This window comes from Puma concolor, chromosome A2 (genome assembly GCF_028749965.1).
Source record: "Puma concolor isolate L17-30 chromosome A2, mPumCon1.1.hap2, whole genome shotgun sequence".
NCBI classification, from domain to species: Eukaryota; Metazoa; Chordata; class Mammalia; order Carnivora; family Felidae; genus Puma; species Puma concolor.
Window position 1 is genome coordinate 5,928,012 of NC_141668.1, and position 16,141 is coordinate 5,944,152.

General features: G+C 58.3%; 2 protein-coding genes across 7 annotated transcripts in view; one reads left to right on the forward strand and one right to left on the reverse strand.

Annotated features, from left to right (window-relative positions):
* WDR86 (WD repeat domain 86) overlaps positions 1-16,141 on the forward strand; it is a 31,126-nt gene that overhangs the window by 14,010 nt on the left and 975 nt on the right. The window contains exons 4-6 of one of the 6 annotated variants that reach the window (XM_086686071.1): positions 2,776-2,911; positions 6,246-6,349; positions 12,349-12,947. In XM_086686071.1, the coding sequence (XP_086542197.1) occupies positions 2,776-2,911; positions 6,246-6,349; positions 12,349-12,561 (453 nt within the window). In that variant the 3' untranslated portion in view covers positions 12,562-12,947. The other 5 variants (XM_086686039.1, XM_086686033.1, XM_086686047.1 and 2 more) reach the window with 5 other exon arrangements.
* NUB1 (negative regulator of ubiquitin like proteins 1) overlaps positions 9,611-16,141 on the reverse strand; it is a 28,971-nt gene continuing 22,440 nt past the window's right edge. Inside the window, exons 12-15 of the mRNA XM_086686024.1 lie at positions 13,060-13,206; positions 11,432-11,527; positions 10,584-10,761; positions 9,611-10,330 (exon numbers count right to left, since the gene is read on the reverse strand). Coding sequence (XP_086542150.1) covers positions 10,152-10,330; positions 10,584-10,761; positions 11,432-11,527; positions 13,060-13,206 — 600 coding nt within the window. The 3' untranslated portion in view covers positions 9,611-10,151. The remainder of the gene's footprint in view (positions 10,331-10,583; positions 10,762-11,431; positions 11,528-13,059; positions 13,207-16,141) is intronic.

Below are 16,141 nucleotides of genomic sequence, written 5' to 3' on the forward strand. Positions count from 1 at the left end.
CTCGGCAGCAAAACTTAGTTGGTGGCAAAGCCTGGACAGAGAGGAGGCTCGTCGCAATTCGCTTTTACCCGCTTCCTGGGAATATGCACCCTGTTGCCGTAGAGACAGGAGCGTGCTGCTAAAATCCAAAAGCTCCTGAAACACGTCCGGCCCCAAGATTTTGGCTCGGGGCCTCTGAGCGTGAAGTGGCGCTCACCCCCGGGCGTTGAGAGGATCCGATGGATTCGCTGTAGGCACAGCACGGTGGCCCGTGCACGGCTTGTTCTGCTTGTTTCTGCTGCTGTTAAGCATCTAACAGACGTGCTTACGTTTTCTCATGGGGCACGTGCGAGGACAGAGGCTCAGAGAGGGTCAGCAGCTTGCCGCACGCCTCACAGCTGGTAAGGGGCAGAGGAGGATTGGTACCTGAACACGTCACCTGTCCTCGTGACCAGCAGCTTAGAAAAGTGCGACGGGGCCTGAACCGTGGGGGAGTCAGGGGGCCTCTTCTAGCAGTTCTGCCCAGGAGGTGGACTGTCCAGAGCCCCGCTGTGCCCCGCAGGCTGGCCCGGTGGCTCCTCTAACCCCCGTGCTGGTGCACTTGCTGCTGTGAGCTGAGGGGGGAGAGGCGTGCACCCCAGGGCCTCCACGGCAGAGTCCCAGGCTCGCAAGCCTCATCCTGCCGCCTGTTTGGGTGGATCCCGTGGCAGGGGCGTGGCCCGTGAGCCCCACCCCCTCGGAGCTGTCTTGGCTGAGGGAGGTCTTGCAGGACCTGTGTCCTTTGTGACAGGCCCTCGTCAGGGTCTGTCTGCTTCCCCATCTGCCTCGGGCCTCCTCTGGCCTCCCCAAACTGCCCCGCTGTTCCCTGTGGACGTCCCCCCGGGAAAGCAGCCCAAGGGAACGGCGAGGCCTCACGCCGCCAAGGACGACAGGGTTGGAGCGTTTCCTTGGCCTCGGATTTGTGCTCTGAAATTGTGCTGCTTGGTCACTTTTAAACACAGCGTGGCAGGCCCCACGTTGTTGGGACACGCTACGTGGGGAGCAAGAGATAGCTCCCCTCCGCCGGGGCAGCCGCGGAGTCTCAGCACCTCCTCTGCGTGGGCTGAGCGGCACGCAGCCGCGGATGCTGGGGACAGCGACAGATGCCGGGGAATGGTCAGGAAACACGGGGCAGGGGGCAGGCACAGCGTGGGGGGCGGCGTGAGGAGGCATCCCGGGGGCGGCTTGCCCACAAAGAAAGAGGACAGCATAGGGACGCTGGAACATGGGCAGGAGCTGAGCCCCTGCAGGGTGCTGCAGATAGCCAGAAGACTGAGTGACGTCCTGAGCCCTGCTGGAGCCCCTTGGGCATGCGGGTGTCACACGTGTCCCTGTTCTTGGGGAGGGGACAATAAGAGAGGCCAGAAGCCGGGGCCAGTCGTAAACTATCAGGACTGTAGGGCAGGGCCGGGAAGAGGGGCCCTGTCTGTGTCCCCCCTTGTGTCCTCCGGAAACCAGCGGCAGCCTCCGCCTCCAGGAGTGTATTCCTCGAGGTCCCACCACCTGTGCTGCAGTGAGTGGCCCAAAGCCAGGTCTGACCTGTGCCGTGGCTGCGGGTGGAACTAGAACCTGGGCTAGCCAGAGTCCTGTCCTCTGGGATTTAAACTGGGAGATGACGTGGGGAAACCGGGTCAGCGGTGGGAACCGGAGTGGAAAGCGGCCCAGAGCGTGGCCGGGATCGGGCTCTCAAGCTAGGAGGGCCTGGGGCAGGTGGAGGAGGCCGGTGGCCAGCCTGTACATGCTCCAGGCCGGCTGCCTGCTGCCCCCACCCCCCCTTGGGAAGGGCCTCATCTTTCCTACGCCCCCAGGGGTCTCTGGGCCCTGGCACCATCAGGAAGAGCTCTCTCCAGAGCTTCTCGCCTGCCCTCCTCGCCCAACTTTCGCTTCTCTGCATGACTGCTACCCAGAGGTGCTGCATGGGGTTTTGTCTAGAGGAATATGCAGGGTTCTTTTAATAGTCTTTCTTTGCAGTTCCTTGGGCCAGTACACTACCTTGGCAGGGGGTGCTCCTGGGAGGGGGCCTCCCCAAGCCCCTTCCCTTCTCTCCCAGGCCCTTTCCTTACCTCCCGCCACACCAAGCAGGGCTGGGAATGCCACTCTAGTGAGCCAGGGCGGGCGGGAAGTGGGGGAGCCTGTCTCCAGGGCCTCCTCCCTCCCCACCAGGGCAGCCCCAGGCGCAGGAGGTCAGGACCCAGGGACGGCCCCCGGGGGGCAAAGATCTACCTTGGACATAACTGCGGCCAGTCAGGGTACCTCTAGACCTTTCTCTTTCCTATATGCACCTCTGCGTGCAAAGGTGCAGAGTGAGAGCCCCGCCCCGGGAGCCCTTTCCTCAGCCGGAAACCCCTGGGGCCGCCTGGCCGTGGCCGCGGGTGGATTTGCGTTAACCTTCCCAGGCACTGCCTCTTCTTCAGTAGGGAGCTGCTGAAGCCCTAATGACAGCACCGCGAACCTTTCGTGGTCCTTGCTCTTAGGGTGCCGAGCGCTGTACAGGCCCGCTCTGCACCCCCGGAGGGAGGCGCAGGCAGAGTCAGTGACTTGGCCCAGGGCAAAGCGACAGGATTCTTGGGCGCCGGAGTGGGCCGCTGGGTGGGTCCCGCAGGCCGGGCCATTTCCTGCCCATCCGGTTTCCAGGGAGACCCGGACACGCCCCTCCCCTGTTAGCCAGAGAGATTTGGAGGGGGCCTCGAGTCGCCTGCTGCCGCCAGCAGGACCGGAAGTCTGGTGCTGACCCGCCCTTCTCCCCCCTCCCCCCAGCTTGTGAACCGGCACGTGTACTCGGGCAGCGCGGACAGGACGGTCAAGTGCTGGCTGGCAGACACGGGGGAGCGCGTGCGCACGTTTGCAGCCCACGGACACAGCGTGAGCGCCCTCAAATACCACGCGGGCACCTGTAAGTGACCCTTGTCCCCGGCGGTCCCCACGCCACCCCAACCTGCCTGTGCCCTCCACTCCTCACCCTACCAAGTCCTCCCTCACTCGGGGCCTCTCTGCCTCTCTGCTTCTTACTCGACTGTTCCCTTCGTGAGCCTCAGCGGCCAGTCGGGAGGACCAACAGCCCACCCCCCTCCACGTACATGTGCCTGCGGCGTTATTTCCAAAGAAGGTCCAAACGAGGGTGTGGGGATTCCTCCCCACTTGCACCCCACAAGAACGTGCAGCAGCCTGAATGGTCAGAAGTCCCAGGGTTAAGAGCACTGTCTCACGGACACATTCTAATTCTCTAAGTGGAACAGAGATTACTTACTCCAGCCAGACCTGAGGGCCGCGCGCCTTTGGCTTCACCTGGCATTAGGTTTGACTACAGACAAGAGCCCAGATAACAGTGCTTTAAATGAAACAGTGGTTTATTTTTCTCAGGTAGAATTTCAGAGGCTGGCAGTCTAGACAGGAATGGATGGTTGCACCAAGTCAGTCAGGCACCCAGTCTCCTTTGATCACTTTGCACATCACCCTTAGCACATATCTTCTAGCCTTTAGGGGACCTCATGGTTTAACATAGCTGCTGGAGCTCCAGCCATCATGTCATGTTTTAGACAGGAAGAAGAGGGAAGGGCAAAAGGATGCATCTCTTAGCTGAGTAGATCCTTTTTTTTTTTTTTTAAAGTTTATTTATTTTGAAAGAGAGACAGAGAGAGCGCGCACGAGCAGGGGACAGGCAGAGAGAGAGAGGAAGAGAGAATCCCAAGCAGACTCCACACTGTCAGTGCGGGCCCAACATGGGGCTCAAACCCACAAACCATGATATATCATGACCTGAGCCAAACATCAAGAGTCAGATGCTTAACCGACTGAGCCACCCAGGTGCTCCAGCTGAGGAGGTCCCTTTAAAGATCTTTCTTAGGGGCACTCGGGTGGCTCAGTCGGTCAAGCAGCCGACTTCAGCTCAAGTCATGATATTGGAGTTAATGAGTTCAAGCCCCGCATCCGGCTCTGTGCTGACAGAGCCTGGAGCCTGCTTCAGATTCTGTGTCCCCCTCTCTCTCTGGCCCTCCCCTGCTCATACTCTATCACTCTCTCAAAACAAAACAAAAAAAGATCTTTCTTGGAAGCCCTGCCCAAAGTCTCTGTGCATATACCTCTTTGACCACAGCCTGCAAGGACTAAATAATAAAATCTCTTATCTGGGATATTGCTTCCAGGATGAATCAGGGCTAGTTTGGAAAGAAAGACAGACAGACTGGCTTATCAGGTAGGCAACAAACTGTCTGGCCCACAGGTCTCAAACTGACACACCTGAGCTTTACTGGCTCTGTCCCACGGGCTTGGCACATGTTCACCCCCAGACATGCCCAGAAAACAGTCCCCCCCAACCTCATCACATCACACCTGCATGGGAGTGGGGTTCCCAGGTTCCTGAACGTATCTGTTTCCCCAAACAATCCCCAGCATTATGTGTTGCCATCAGCACCTCCTTCCCCCCTCTTTTTTACACACACACACACACACACACACACACACACACACACACAGAGGGAGCAGAGGGGTGGGAAGAGACACAGCAGAAAATTCCAGTTGATTTCACAGCACAGGTGTTTGATGAAGACAGAATGTGGATCTCTGAAAATAGAGCCTGAGATGCCCTCAGGATTTAGGTGTCTGACACGGAAAAATTATTTTTTCCTTTTTCCTGTGTCCAAGCCTATAAGTGTGATTATGGCTCTGCTCCCAAGTCAGAACCTCTAATGTAAAAAGATGAAAGCTGTCCAGAGCGCCTCACCTTGGCAGCAGCTGGGACGGCCCCTACCTGCTGCCCGCTATTAAGGAAATTGGTCCGTGGTCTTTGCCAACAGGGTGCAGGCTGATCAGACTTAATTCCTGACCCTCTTCTCGCCCACAGGGTGCCCAGCAGCCACACTGGGTTGGGGGAGGGGAAGCAGAAAGGAACAGAAGAGACCCAGGAAGGAACCCGCCCTTCCCCCAGAACCACATTCACCAGTAGCTTTAGCAGCAAGGCTGGGAATAGGCAGGTGAAGCAGTTAGTGGGGTAAGGAATAGATCCCCGAGGCTAGGGAGGCCCCATGGCTCGCTAGGCTGCTGGGTGGGGGTGGCAGGTGCTGTGGGTAACTTCTGCTGCTGTAACTGAGGTCCTCTGTGCTAGGGTGTTTTCCTGTGAGGAGCAGGTCGGAGGAGGGCTGGTTCCTGATACCCACAAGAGAGGCCCTCAACCAATGACTGATGGGAACTGTGGATTAGTCGTCCAGCATCCTTGTCTCTCCCCCCCCCCCCCACCCCGCCGCCGGGGGACAACTCTGAGACATGCTCTGCACCCTCTCCCAAGGGGCCCCAGCAGTCATCTGCTCACTAATACACCTGTATGGGCCTCCTTCCTTCTTGTTTCTCTCCCCACCTCGTGGAATGCGCTCCCAAAGTGTTTGCACCCAGATCCTAGTGTCAGGGCTCACTTCTGGGAGAACCCAGGCTAAGACAATAAATAAACGAGGGAGTTCTTATGGTCAGTGTCCTCAGTGTGGTCCCTGACCAGCAGCAGCAGCACCGGGAACTGGTTAGACATGTAGGTTCCCAGACCTTTTAACACAGACACTCAGGTGGGCCCAGCAATCGGTCTTAGCCAGCCCTCCAGGGGATCACCGGAGTCTGGGAACTCTTGACCTAAGTTCTAATGTAGGAAAAGGCACAAGGAAGGCGGAATCCGGGGGCTTCCCCTGTGAGGGGTTGGGCGGGGGCACTCTAGCGAACCCCAGAGGCTCTGTTTGGAGGGCCAGGTTCATTACTGAGGAGGGGGAGGAACGAATTTCTGGTTGGTCCTTGCCCCAGTAGGCTGCTCAGATGGTGGGGGTGTATGACTGCCCCCACCCCAAGGCAGGGAGGGGCCTTGTAGCAGGGAAGCCACGCCTCACCAAAGGCTTAAAAGGCTTCCACCAAATGGTCTGAGGGGGAACGTGGGTCGAGGTGGTTGGTACTCAGGAGGTGTAGGAGCACCTGAGAGGGCAGCGCCGGCGCAGCCGCAGTCGTGCGGAGCTGGCCGCGGCGCAAGGAGGGGGTGGTCACCCTGCATTGCCAGGCACGTGGTAGGATAATGAAGGTGCCGCCTCCTTCCTATCAAGGGGCTTCTGCTAGTTCCTATTTGGACCCTCTGGCTTCCCCGTGAGGCGTGAGGCGGGCGGACGGGCGTCACCGTTCCGCCCCGCCCCGCCCCGCCCCGCCCTGCTCCCCGCCCCGCGGCGCCCGGAGGAGGTGGAGGCAGCGTGGCCCTGTGTTCGCAGTGTTCACCGGCAGCGGGGACGCCCGCGCGCGCGCCTTCGACGCCGAGTCTGGAGCGCTGCAGCGGGTGTTCCGCGGTCACGCCTTCGTCATCAACTGCATCCAGGTAGGCGCTCCCGCCCGGCTCCCGGGCTTTGAGCAAGGGCGAGCCCGGCGGCCTCGGCGGGGAGGGGGAGGCCGCCCCCGGCGCCCCGAGGCCCGGCTCCCCCCGGCGGAGTCGGCGAGGTAGGTGGCGTTCGCGCCGGCGTTCGGAGCTGCGGGCCCCGCGGCGGGAGGGCTGGCCCGGCGCCCCCGCAGCGCCGCCCCACGCGCCGCCCCGCGCCCGCAGGTGCACGGCCAGGTGCTCTACACGGCCTCGCACGACGGCGCGCTGCGCCTCTGGGACGTGCGCGGCCTCCCGTGCGCGCCGCCGCCGCCGCGCCCCGCCGCCCCCGCGCGCGGCCGCTCCCGCCTTTTCAGCAACAAGGTGGGCTGCGCCGCCGCGCCCCTGCAGCCGGCCTGAGCGCCCGAGACCCACCCGCCGGCGGACCGACGGACCCCCGCCCGCGACCTGGGCAGTGGGCTTTGCCCGTCCTCCGTGTCTGTGGACTTTGGCAGCCCTGTCCCGTGGAGGGGGACCGTGCTCGCCCTCGGGGACAGAGTCTCCTCCGCCCCCCCCATTCCAACCCGACCCTCCCCGCCCCCCCCCCGCGCCCCCGGCCGAGTGGCCCCTGCCCTCAGGTCTGCGCCTCTGGCCCGCGGGACCCTCCCGACCCAGGGCCTGCGGCCCCGCAGAGGTCCCAGAAGCCAAGCCTTTCCTGGGAGGAAACGGGGATTTCTTCAAAAAGCCACCGAGCCGCAATTGTCATTAGTTTCGCAAACTGTCTGGAGGACACTCGCGAAGAACCGAAATACACGCCTTTCAAAGCGCCCTGAAATATGTCTTTTGTTCCGCAAACTCTCGGTTTCCTCTCAGGAGGAGGAGGGGTTCCCGGAACCAGGGGGCTCACGCACCCGGCCTGGGCCTGCCCCTCCTCCGGGGCGACGTGAGGGGCTGAGGCCTGATGGCCCTTACAGTGTCACTCGCGCGGGGAGAGGCCAGAGGGCGAGGACCCGGCTCTTCAGCCTGTCTAGGTGGCAACAGGGACGCGTCACCCCTGCTTCGGAGCTCCCGCTCTGCGTGAAGGGAGGAGGGTCCCTTCCCTGCGGTCTGGCGTGGGGCTCGGCGCGTTCTGCCCACTGTCTGGGAGCCCTTGCTCCCTAGCCCTTCTCGGTGCCGCCACTGCGGCTGCAGGGGCCTGCCGGCCATGGGAGCTTGCCAGGGAGCTGAGGTGCATTTCAGGGAGGACGGGGAGAGGGACCACCTCGAGTACCTGCGCCGGTATCTCTGCGTCGCTGGCAGAGAGGCAGCTCGAGTGACCAGACGCTCCCCGGTGGCACAGCCGATGCCGTGTTCCTGCGTCATCTCAGGTCCCCCGTCCCGTCCAACCACAACAGAGACTGGAACACACAAGCTGTGATATCCCCGGAGAAACAGCCGCTGGGTGCAGATGGAAAAACAGGAGCTGCCGCATTTTTTGTTCTCCCGCCTGCCTCTCCGGGAAGAGAGCAGGAAACGGAAAACTGTCGTTTTGTATTTACGTAGCAGAATATGCTCAAGGAATTTGTTTCTACAACACACAAGCCTTTGCTAGACACATTGAGGATGTAAAGACCAGATAACCAGGTATCCTCTGCCTTTGATAAATAACGTTGAATAGGGAAGGACAGAAGTACTTAGGGACATGGGCAGGAATAGGGTCAGGACCCGGCTCACCAAAGCCAAGAGCAGGTGGCATTTCACTGGAGAAGGATGAGCGTCGGACGTGGTGAGGGCGGCACGTCTAGCGGACACGCACCTGCACCCACTGCTGCCCGGAGTTCTCGAACCCCTAATGGCCCGCGTATTCGGCCACTCAAATCTGGACCCCCTGCCCGCCTTTCAGGGCGCTCTGTGGCTGCACTCGGCAGTCCCTCCACCCTCACTCTCTGCCCCCAGTCCATCCTCTGGTGGGTCTAGAACGGCTGTAACCTCACGAATGTGGCTCACTTGGCCTGTGCTGCCTCCTCATTGGCCCCAGGTCTGGAATGTTCTCCCTTCTCCTCTGACTCTCCAGGGAGAGCCTCCGCCAAGGCCTCCCTCCTCTGTGACTCAGCCTCGCCATACTCCTTAAAGACTTGGGGGCAAATTTTCATCACAAGCGTCCTTTGTGGCTTCTCTTGCCCTCCAGAGTGGGGAGTGGCACTCAGTCACTTTCTGTCTAGTTTCACACCACCAGCTGGAGGCAAAGCCAGGACCGGAGCCTGTCTCCCAAGTCCGGACGGGCCGCCCTCCTTACGTGGTATGTACCCAGGACGGTCCCTCACTCGAGAACTGGCTTCTGTGCGTCTCTTCACGAGAAAATGAAGCCGCGTCTGAGCCCTGCTCGCGTGACTCTGCTTCCCTAGCCCATTTATGACCGTTAAAAGAGCCCTCGGGAAGCTAGAAGCCATGCCTGGCCCAAGCCCACAACAGTGATTGGCTAAAAGCTGCAATTCAGACCCGAAATCCGAGTGAGACACGGTCTCAGGCGAGGCTGAGAGACCTCCTCATCTTAGTCGTTGGCCACTCGACCCTGACAGCCCAAACTCCCCTCCCCCGTGTCGTCGTCTTCCCCACCGTCAGCTTCTGCCCTGCTGTGGACGTCCCATCTTTTTAGAGGACATCGATGGCAGCAAGCACCTGGAGTCTAAAGGAAACTCCAGACCACCCAGACATTTTCAGCACGTAGGGCAGCGTAGGGAGTTTGCGCAACTTATTGCAAAGTTAGGCTGACGATTTTTGAATACCTTTTCCACCTTTTATTTCCAACCGTATCATCCATTTGAAAAGAAGGACAGAAAAGATTCCCACCCACCCAAACTGGACGGCTGTTGAAGCTCTGTGAAAATGATTAGTGAAACAGTTGAAGCACTTCCCCCAGCCCGTCGATGGCAGTGATGTGACCCATCTGCCCTCGATGGTCACAGGCGCTTCCAGAGACTTCCGGAAGGGCAGGAAGAGAAGAGGCTCAGGAACACATCTGGCACGGCTGCTGCCAGCTGTGTCCCAGTGCTGGGACGGGTTTTCATTTAACACACACCTACAGGGGAATGTGCGGTGCACCGAGAGTGGACACGTGAGCCATTAAGAGGCCAGCTACGTACCTTTGGAAACAGTCTTCTGTAACACAGATACACCAAAGAAACCCACAAACCTGGAGAAAATATATCTTAATAATCTCCGATAGGTATCTCAGCCGGCAGTGAGTTTAATATGACAGCGCAGCATCTGAAAGTGCTAATGAAAAATAAGGTGCTTTGGTCAGCATTTAAGGACTTTCCTGTTTAATAAAAGGATTTTATTTTTGTAGAGAAGAATTTTGCACGTCTATAAATTCTCAACTTCAACCTTGAATTACAAGTGCATATTTTACTAAACTAAGAGCACAGAACCCGAGCTTTCAGTCTGCCACGATGCGGTATGGCTACTGGAGGGGATGCCTCCTCCCTAGGTCCCCAGGGCACTTGGATCGGTTGAAGACTTTAAGGACGTTTTAGCGACGGGGCAGCGAGGCTGAAGCTGAAAGGCAGAGCTGCATGGCGGGAAGAAGGAAGAGAGCAGCAGTGAGCGGAGGAGGGCAAGAGAGCCGGGCAAAATGAAGAGGAAATAGATCTGGAGGCTCCCCCCCACCCCCACAGTCTCCTCTCACCTTCACGGCTGGCCCGTTCCCTGCCCGCCCCTCCTGTGCCCAAGAAGGAAGCACTCTTGGAGCAAAATCAGATAAAAAGAAGGAAAAAAAGACGACCTGCACTGGACTTTTCATAATGATAGAATTTATAAGCAGAAACTCAGTACTTATTTCTGCCCATTATTCCGTTTTTGTTGCTGACTTTATATTTTCTACATAGGATAAGTATTCTGCGATAATAATTTCTTCATCTTCCAGCGTTGAGTCAAGATAATCTTCTTCGTGTTCTGGAATATCTTCCAATATTTCATTGACAGCTTCTGTCTCCATATCTTCATCTGTTGAGGCACTAGAGGCACCTGCAACAGAGGGGTGTGGGAACAGCTGAGGTGAGGGGAAGAGGAGAAAAAGGAGAAAATGCCACAGAAAGTTGGAAGGGACCCCCAGCGACTTCCACAAAGCCCGGCCGCGCCCTCCGGGCAGCCCACAGCGCAGACCAGGGCCTGCGCCCAGGAGGCGCGTCAGTCCCCACGCCAGCTCATCACGCCCCTCCCCCGTCAGCTTCCGGTTAGCAGGCCTCTCTCAAGTCGGCATTCGAGACCTCAGACCTACCTGCGGAGTCGGAAGGGGACGTGGATGGTGTCGACGAACAGCCTTCCAGCGAGAGATGCACGTCAGGAGGAAGGCTTCCTCCGTTGTGGGCGAGGGTCTGAGCTGCCAGCTGGACGTTCCCCCTGAACACTCTCAAGGCAGCGTCGGCTGCTGCCGCGTCAAAGCCCATATACACCAGCTGGGGGAGGACACAGAGAGGGGGCAGCCGCTGCTGACGGCCTCGGCTGCACACGGCTGACACCCGTCCGACACCCCTAGCCAGAGCCCGCCCCCGCCAGGACGGCCCTAGCGGGAACACGTGTTGAAACCCATGGCACGCATACAGCGCTGCCCTACTGTGCGCACCGCTCTTTAGCACCGGTGTGCACACGAGGCTGCCTGGAAGGGACCGAGGAAGACACGAGCCAAACGTGCCAGTGCCCAGCCATAGCAGGCTTGTGGGCCGGCAGGGAAGTGATAACCCTCGCCACTAGGACCGTTAGTCAAGCGGTCACAACATACTAGGTGTACTACCAGGGGAGGGAAGATGTGGACAGGGTCGCCAGAGTGACGTCTCTTTAGGTCACAGGCAGAGAACCGGGCTGAAAGAAGCGTGTCTGGTGTGTAAAGTACTGTATGCACACACAAGGAGAAAAGCCTAAGAACTTCCAGTTGCTTTCTGACGTCCTGTTCTTGAAGGAAATGCCTTCTACTCCACTTCCACCCGCTGCAACTGCTGCGTGCCTGGCTGGCCTCCTGGGGTGGGCCTGAGTCACTCCTGGAGCCCCGTCCTGCCGCCAACCTCGTCACCCTAGGCAATCCCACGCAAGGCTGTGCAAGCGGAGGGACGTGGATCCATCCTGACTTACTTGGTCGATGTTTTCCTGGGAAGGACTTTCTTGATGGTTGTTGGTTTCAGGATCTGAATCATTCAACCACCACATCTGAGGATTGCTGAGAAGAATCTACAAACACACAGGGACATGCTTTACTCATCACGAACACCTGCTCACTTAGACAAACCACCTATTCTGTGCTAGGCAGACACGACCAGGGGACACCCCAACACGCAAGTTCAGGACGCCGCGGGGGGACCAGGCAAAGGGTGCTAAGAAAGCAGAGAAAGGGCGCCCCGAACGCAGACATGGGGCGGGGCGGGGATGCTGGTGTTCAAAAGCTTCCTGCCCCAGGTAACATCTGCAGCATAAGCAAGGTTAGCCAGACCAAAAGATCCCTTCTGAGGACCCAGGAAGGCACGAGAGCGCCCGGGTGGGAAGCTACCAAGGCAACCCCAGCTGCGTTAGGGCTCAGCCTCCGGGGCGACAGGCCACAAAAGGCTACACACGCCAGTGCTTCTCAGGCAGTGCAGGGCCAACCAATGTAATTTCTCTTTGGAAAGTGTCACGAGCTAGATCTCGCATGTCGAGACGAGCGTAAGAGTTCTTTTGACCCCTGATTTTCATATCACACGGTGCTTACTCAGCCCTAAAAAAACCCCGTTGGGAATTTTCCCTTTAAACACTTCCGTACTGGTGGCACGCATCGATGCACGACTTGGTGCAGTTCAAACCTGCCGTGGTGCCCCACCGGTCCTGCACACATTCAGAATTCCCCGCCTTTTATAGTTCTCCCAACGCGAGAAGCCAAACTAGATATTCAAATTCGTTTATCAATGTGTGTATAATATATATATATATTTACGCGTATATACGTCTTTGTACGTATATTTATATATATTTACATATATATTTATTTATATAATATATTTATATTATATAATATATAGGTAAACATTTACTTGTGGAAACCTCTGGGGAATGGACAGGAGGTCGTGAGAATAAAAGGCAAGGGCAGGGCAGGCTCCAGCAGGAACCCCTCGGCAGGGCGACAAGGTGACGCCCGCCCTCCCGGCCTCAGCCTCCGGCAAGCACAACCCCGGCAGCTCCCCGGGGCTCCCGCTCCCCTCAGCGTGCCCCATGTCTGCCCCCCGGGGGCGTGATCCCCCACAACGCAGCTGCAGCCCCGCCCCCGACGTGCTGTGCTCGCACACGGCGGCCGCGCTCCGCTGTGTTCTGTCTCCCCAACACTCTGTGCTCCCTGAGGTCAGCGTGTACTGACTGCATCAAGAAACAACACGATATTCAAATAAAACGTTTTAATGAAAAGAAAACTATACTGCAACTTTCATCACCGTCCCCTCCCTGCGTCCCTGCCAACCCCTGGTGCTGCAAACAGAAACCTCACGCAGAGTTCTGCCCCACGGACACTGCTCAACAGTGGGCGGGCACCGAGGTGGGGTCTGTCCTTCTGGCCCCATCACTGGGTCCGAGAACGAGAACGGACCCTGAGATCCATACCAGGACTGGGGACAAAGGCCCTGGGAGGGGGGCTCCGTGTGCCGCGGGGGACACGGGAGAGGAGGTCAAGGGAAGAAGGGGCCCCGCGGCCACACCAGGGGCGCTCAGGGCAGGCCAAGAGGCCCCGGAGGACGCACTACCTTCAGGGCTTCGTCCAGGTTCCCGCTGGCCTGATGCAGGGCCTGCTTGGCCGCGTGAGTAGAGTAGCCCATTCCTTTCAAAGAGTTTATGTTCTCCAGCCGGCGTCTTTTCTTCTCTTTTTCCTCTTTCCTTATTTGGGCCAATTCCTTTAGGAAAACAGCAAAGTCACCGAGTTGGGGACTGGGATTCCGTAGGGAGACCTCTCGGTATGCTCTGTAGGATTCTTGGGGTCGACGGGCCAAGCGAGTAACAAAAGGGGAGTGAACCGCTCCGCACGTCTCACCCAAGCAAGAGCATGAGGGCTGCAAGGGCAGGGGGCACGCGCTGTCCCTGGGGCAGGGCCCGTGGGGGTAGAGACCTCCCTCCAGGCCCGGAAGACAGTGCTTCTTAGTCACCGCCATCCCGACCAGAACAGGCCACTCGGAACCAGGGAACTCATCGCCGCCAGGCCAGAGAAGCGGATGGACCCTCTCTGGGGGGCTGGGGGGGGGGGTGGTACTTCCTGGCCCCTCATTAATCCCCGGGGATCTTGTTAAAATGGTGGACTCTGAATGGAGGTTGGGGGCAGTGTCCCAGGTGACCGCAGAGCTGCAGACCCGACCCACCCCACTCCAGGCAGCAGGGACTCAGATGCCTCCTAGGGCCTATTAGCCTATTTAAAACCTCCAGAATGGTCAATGTTAGGTGACAAAGGTCATCTAGTCCCACAGTTCTTGACCCCGGGTCTCGTAAGTGCCTACTGTTGCCGCGAGAGTCTGAGAAGGGCTGTGGAGAGTTCTAGCCTTTTCTCTCCCATCCCAGCCCCACAGAAGAGAGTTCAGAATTTTTGAAAACAAATGTAATTTTTAAAAAACGGATTTTGCTGACAGATAACAAAACAAGCTAAAACAACTCTGAAAAGCACTAGTTTAATCCAACCTCATCATTTTGCCAATGAGAAGACAGAAAATCTCTAAAGAAAGTTAAGTGGCCTGCGGACCAAGGTCACAGTTGACTGCAGAGCTGGGGTGAGGGCTTCTGCACAATTCTGGACATGGCCAGTTCTCACCCGACACAGAGAGAACAGCGGAGAAGATGGCTCTCTCTCCTCTGTTAGGTCTGTTCCTACCTCCGTGGCTCACCCCAAGCACCAAGTGCCCCCCATCTTCTTGCACACGGGGGGGCCGTGGCCTCATCTCTTAGGAAGAAAGGAGTCCTCACGGCGCAGCCAGAAATTCCCGCAGAGTCAGCAGGAGGACTCACAGAACCGAGTGACTCCCCCAAACACCCCCGGGGACGAAGGCGTTCTTAGACTAAATTCCTGTTTCAAAGCGGACAAGGTGCCGGTAAGCACCTGCATCACCAGGAGCATCGCGGCGGGCCAGCCCCCTTCACCTGGGTTCATCTGTTGTGAGTCCCCCACCCCAGCACTGCCGCGGCACCCCGCACAGGCCGAGGCCGGGCCATCTCACCCCTGCCCCGAGTCCCACCCGATCAGGTGCCGGTGCCCCTTCCTCGCCCCCCGGCCCCCACGCCCCCAAGCTGCCCCCATCCTGCCGGCGCCACAGCCACGCAGGCCAGCAGAGCGATTCCGTGGCCCTCACGTTTCCACCTTTGTTCGCACCTCCCCCCCCCCCCCCGCCCAAGCTGCCTTCACCCTGCCCATCACCGCTTCCGATTTTGGCTTCTTCCACTCGTATTTCAAAGGGCTAAGAAGGGGCGCCTGGGTGGCTCAGTCGGTTGGGCCTTCGACTTTGGCTCAGGTCATGATCTCACAGTCAGTGAGTTCGAGCCCCGCGTCGGGCTCTGTGCTGACAGCTCGAACCTGGAGCCTGCTTCTGCTTCTGTGTCTCCCTCTCTCTCTGACCCTCCCCCATTCATGCTCTGTCTCTGTCTCAAAAATAAATAAACATTAAAAAAAAAAGGGGGCGGGGCTAAGAAACGTGCATGGCGTTGGAACCCAGAGCAAGACGCAGCCAGCCGGGAGACACGGGGCTCACGTCACACAGACCTGAGACTGAGTTGGAGCCTCACGGAGTTCTGTTTAATTACAAATGTCTACACCAGCTCTTATTCGTGTTGGTACACAAGAGGATACACAATCTTTTCTGACGTTTCTCTTTATACTAGAAACCGGAGACACAAAGCAGACCAACCGCACTGCACCGTGTGCCGGGTACCCAGCCCAGCCTCCCATGCGGAGCGGGCTCGGGGGCGTCGGGGGAACGGGGACATCCGCCTCTCCCTGCCGCCCAGCCCTTCAGCACTGCGGCCACCTCGGTGTCTGCTGCTTTGGCCCGAAGGGGAACCAGCCTGTACTCGGACGAGCCCCGGGGAGGCCCCAGGAAGGGCTGTGGGGGGTGGGGGGGTTCGAGTGTCTTCCCTCCTCCGCCCCCACAGTGACTGCTTAGAAGGCAGCCAGTCAGCAAGCAGCTCGGGGTTGCTCAGATGATTCTGAAGCGCAGACCGAGCTCCTGGGGTGAGGAGAGGACCCTGACTACAGACAGTGGACAGACCCGGAAGCCAAGCTCTCCGCCCCGGGGGGAAGCCACTGGCCCAACTAACCTGAGGGAGACTCATGCTGCCTCTGAGCAGCGAAGCAGGCCAGTAATTTCCTGCCCAGAGTTTAAGCCAGTTTGGATTGGGGTTTTTATTGCTCTCAACCCAAAGCACCCTGATACATGTCTACCGGATCCAAGAGTGAACCGGGTCAACCGCTCTGCATACACCATCTTGCCCTTGATTTTCTCCAAGGGCTTAGGACTTGGTTCAGTAAATGCACTACGGTAGGACTCCACTGTTCTTTAACATTTATTTTTGCTACTTATAAAGTCAGGAAGTGGTCATTTTTGCCCCCTCACAGTATCTCTTGGCTTTTCAGAACCTTTGGTAAAAACTCATCAGAATGCTGCTGTCAGATGGGCGTGGAAAGTGCATGAGAAAACCAGAGTCTTAGTTCAGGTTTTACCACTGGTTTGACCCACAACCCCAGAAACGTCAACCGCTGAGCCCCATTTTCCTCATCTGTAAAACTGATAATTATCTGCCCCAGCGGCCTCAGGCGATCACAGGCAGAACTGAATGACGTCATGACCCTGAGAA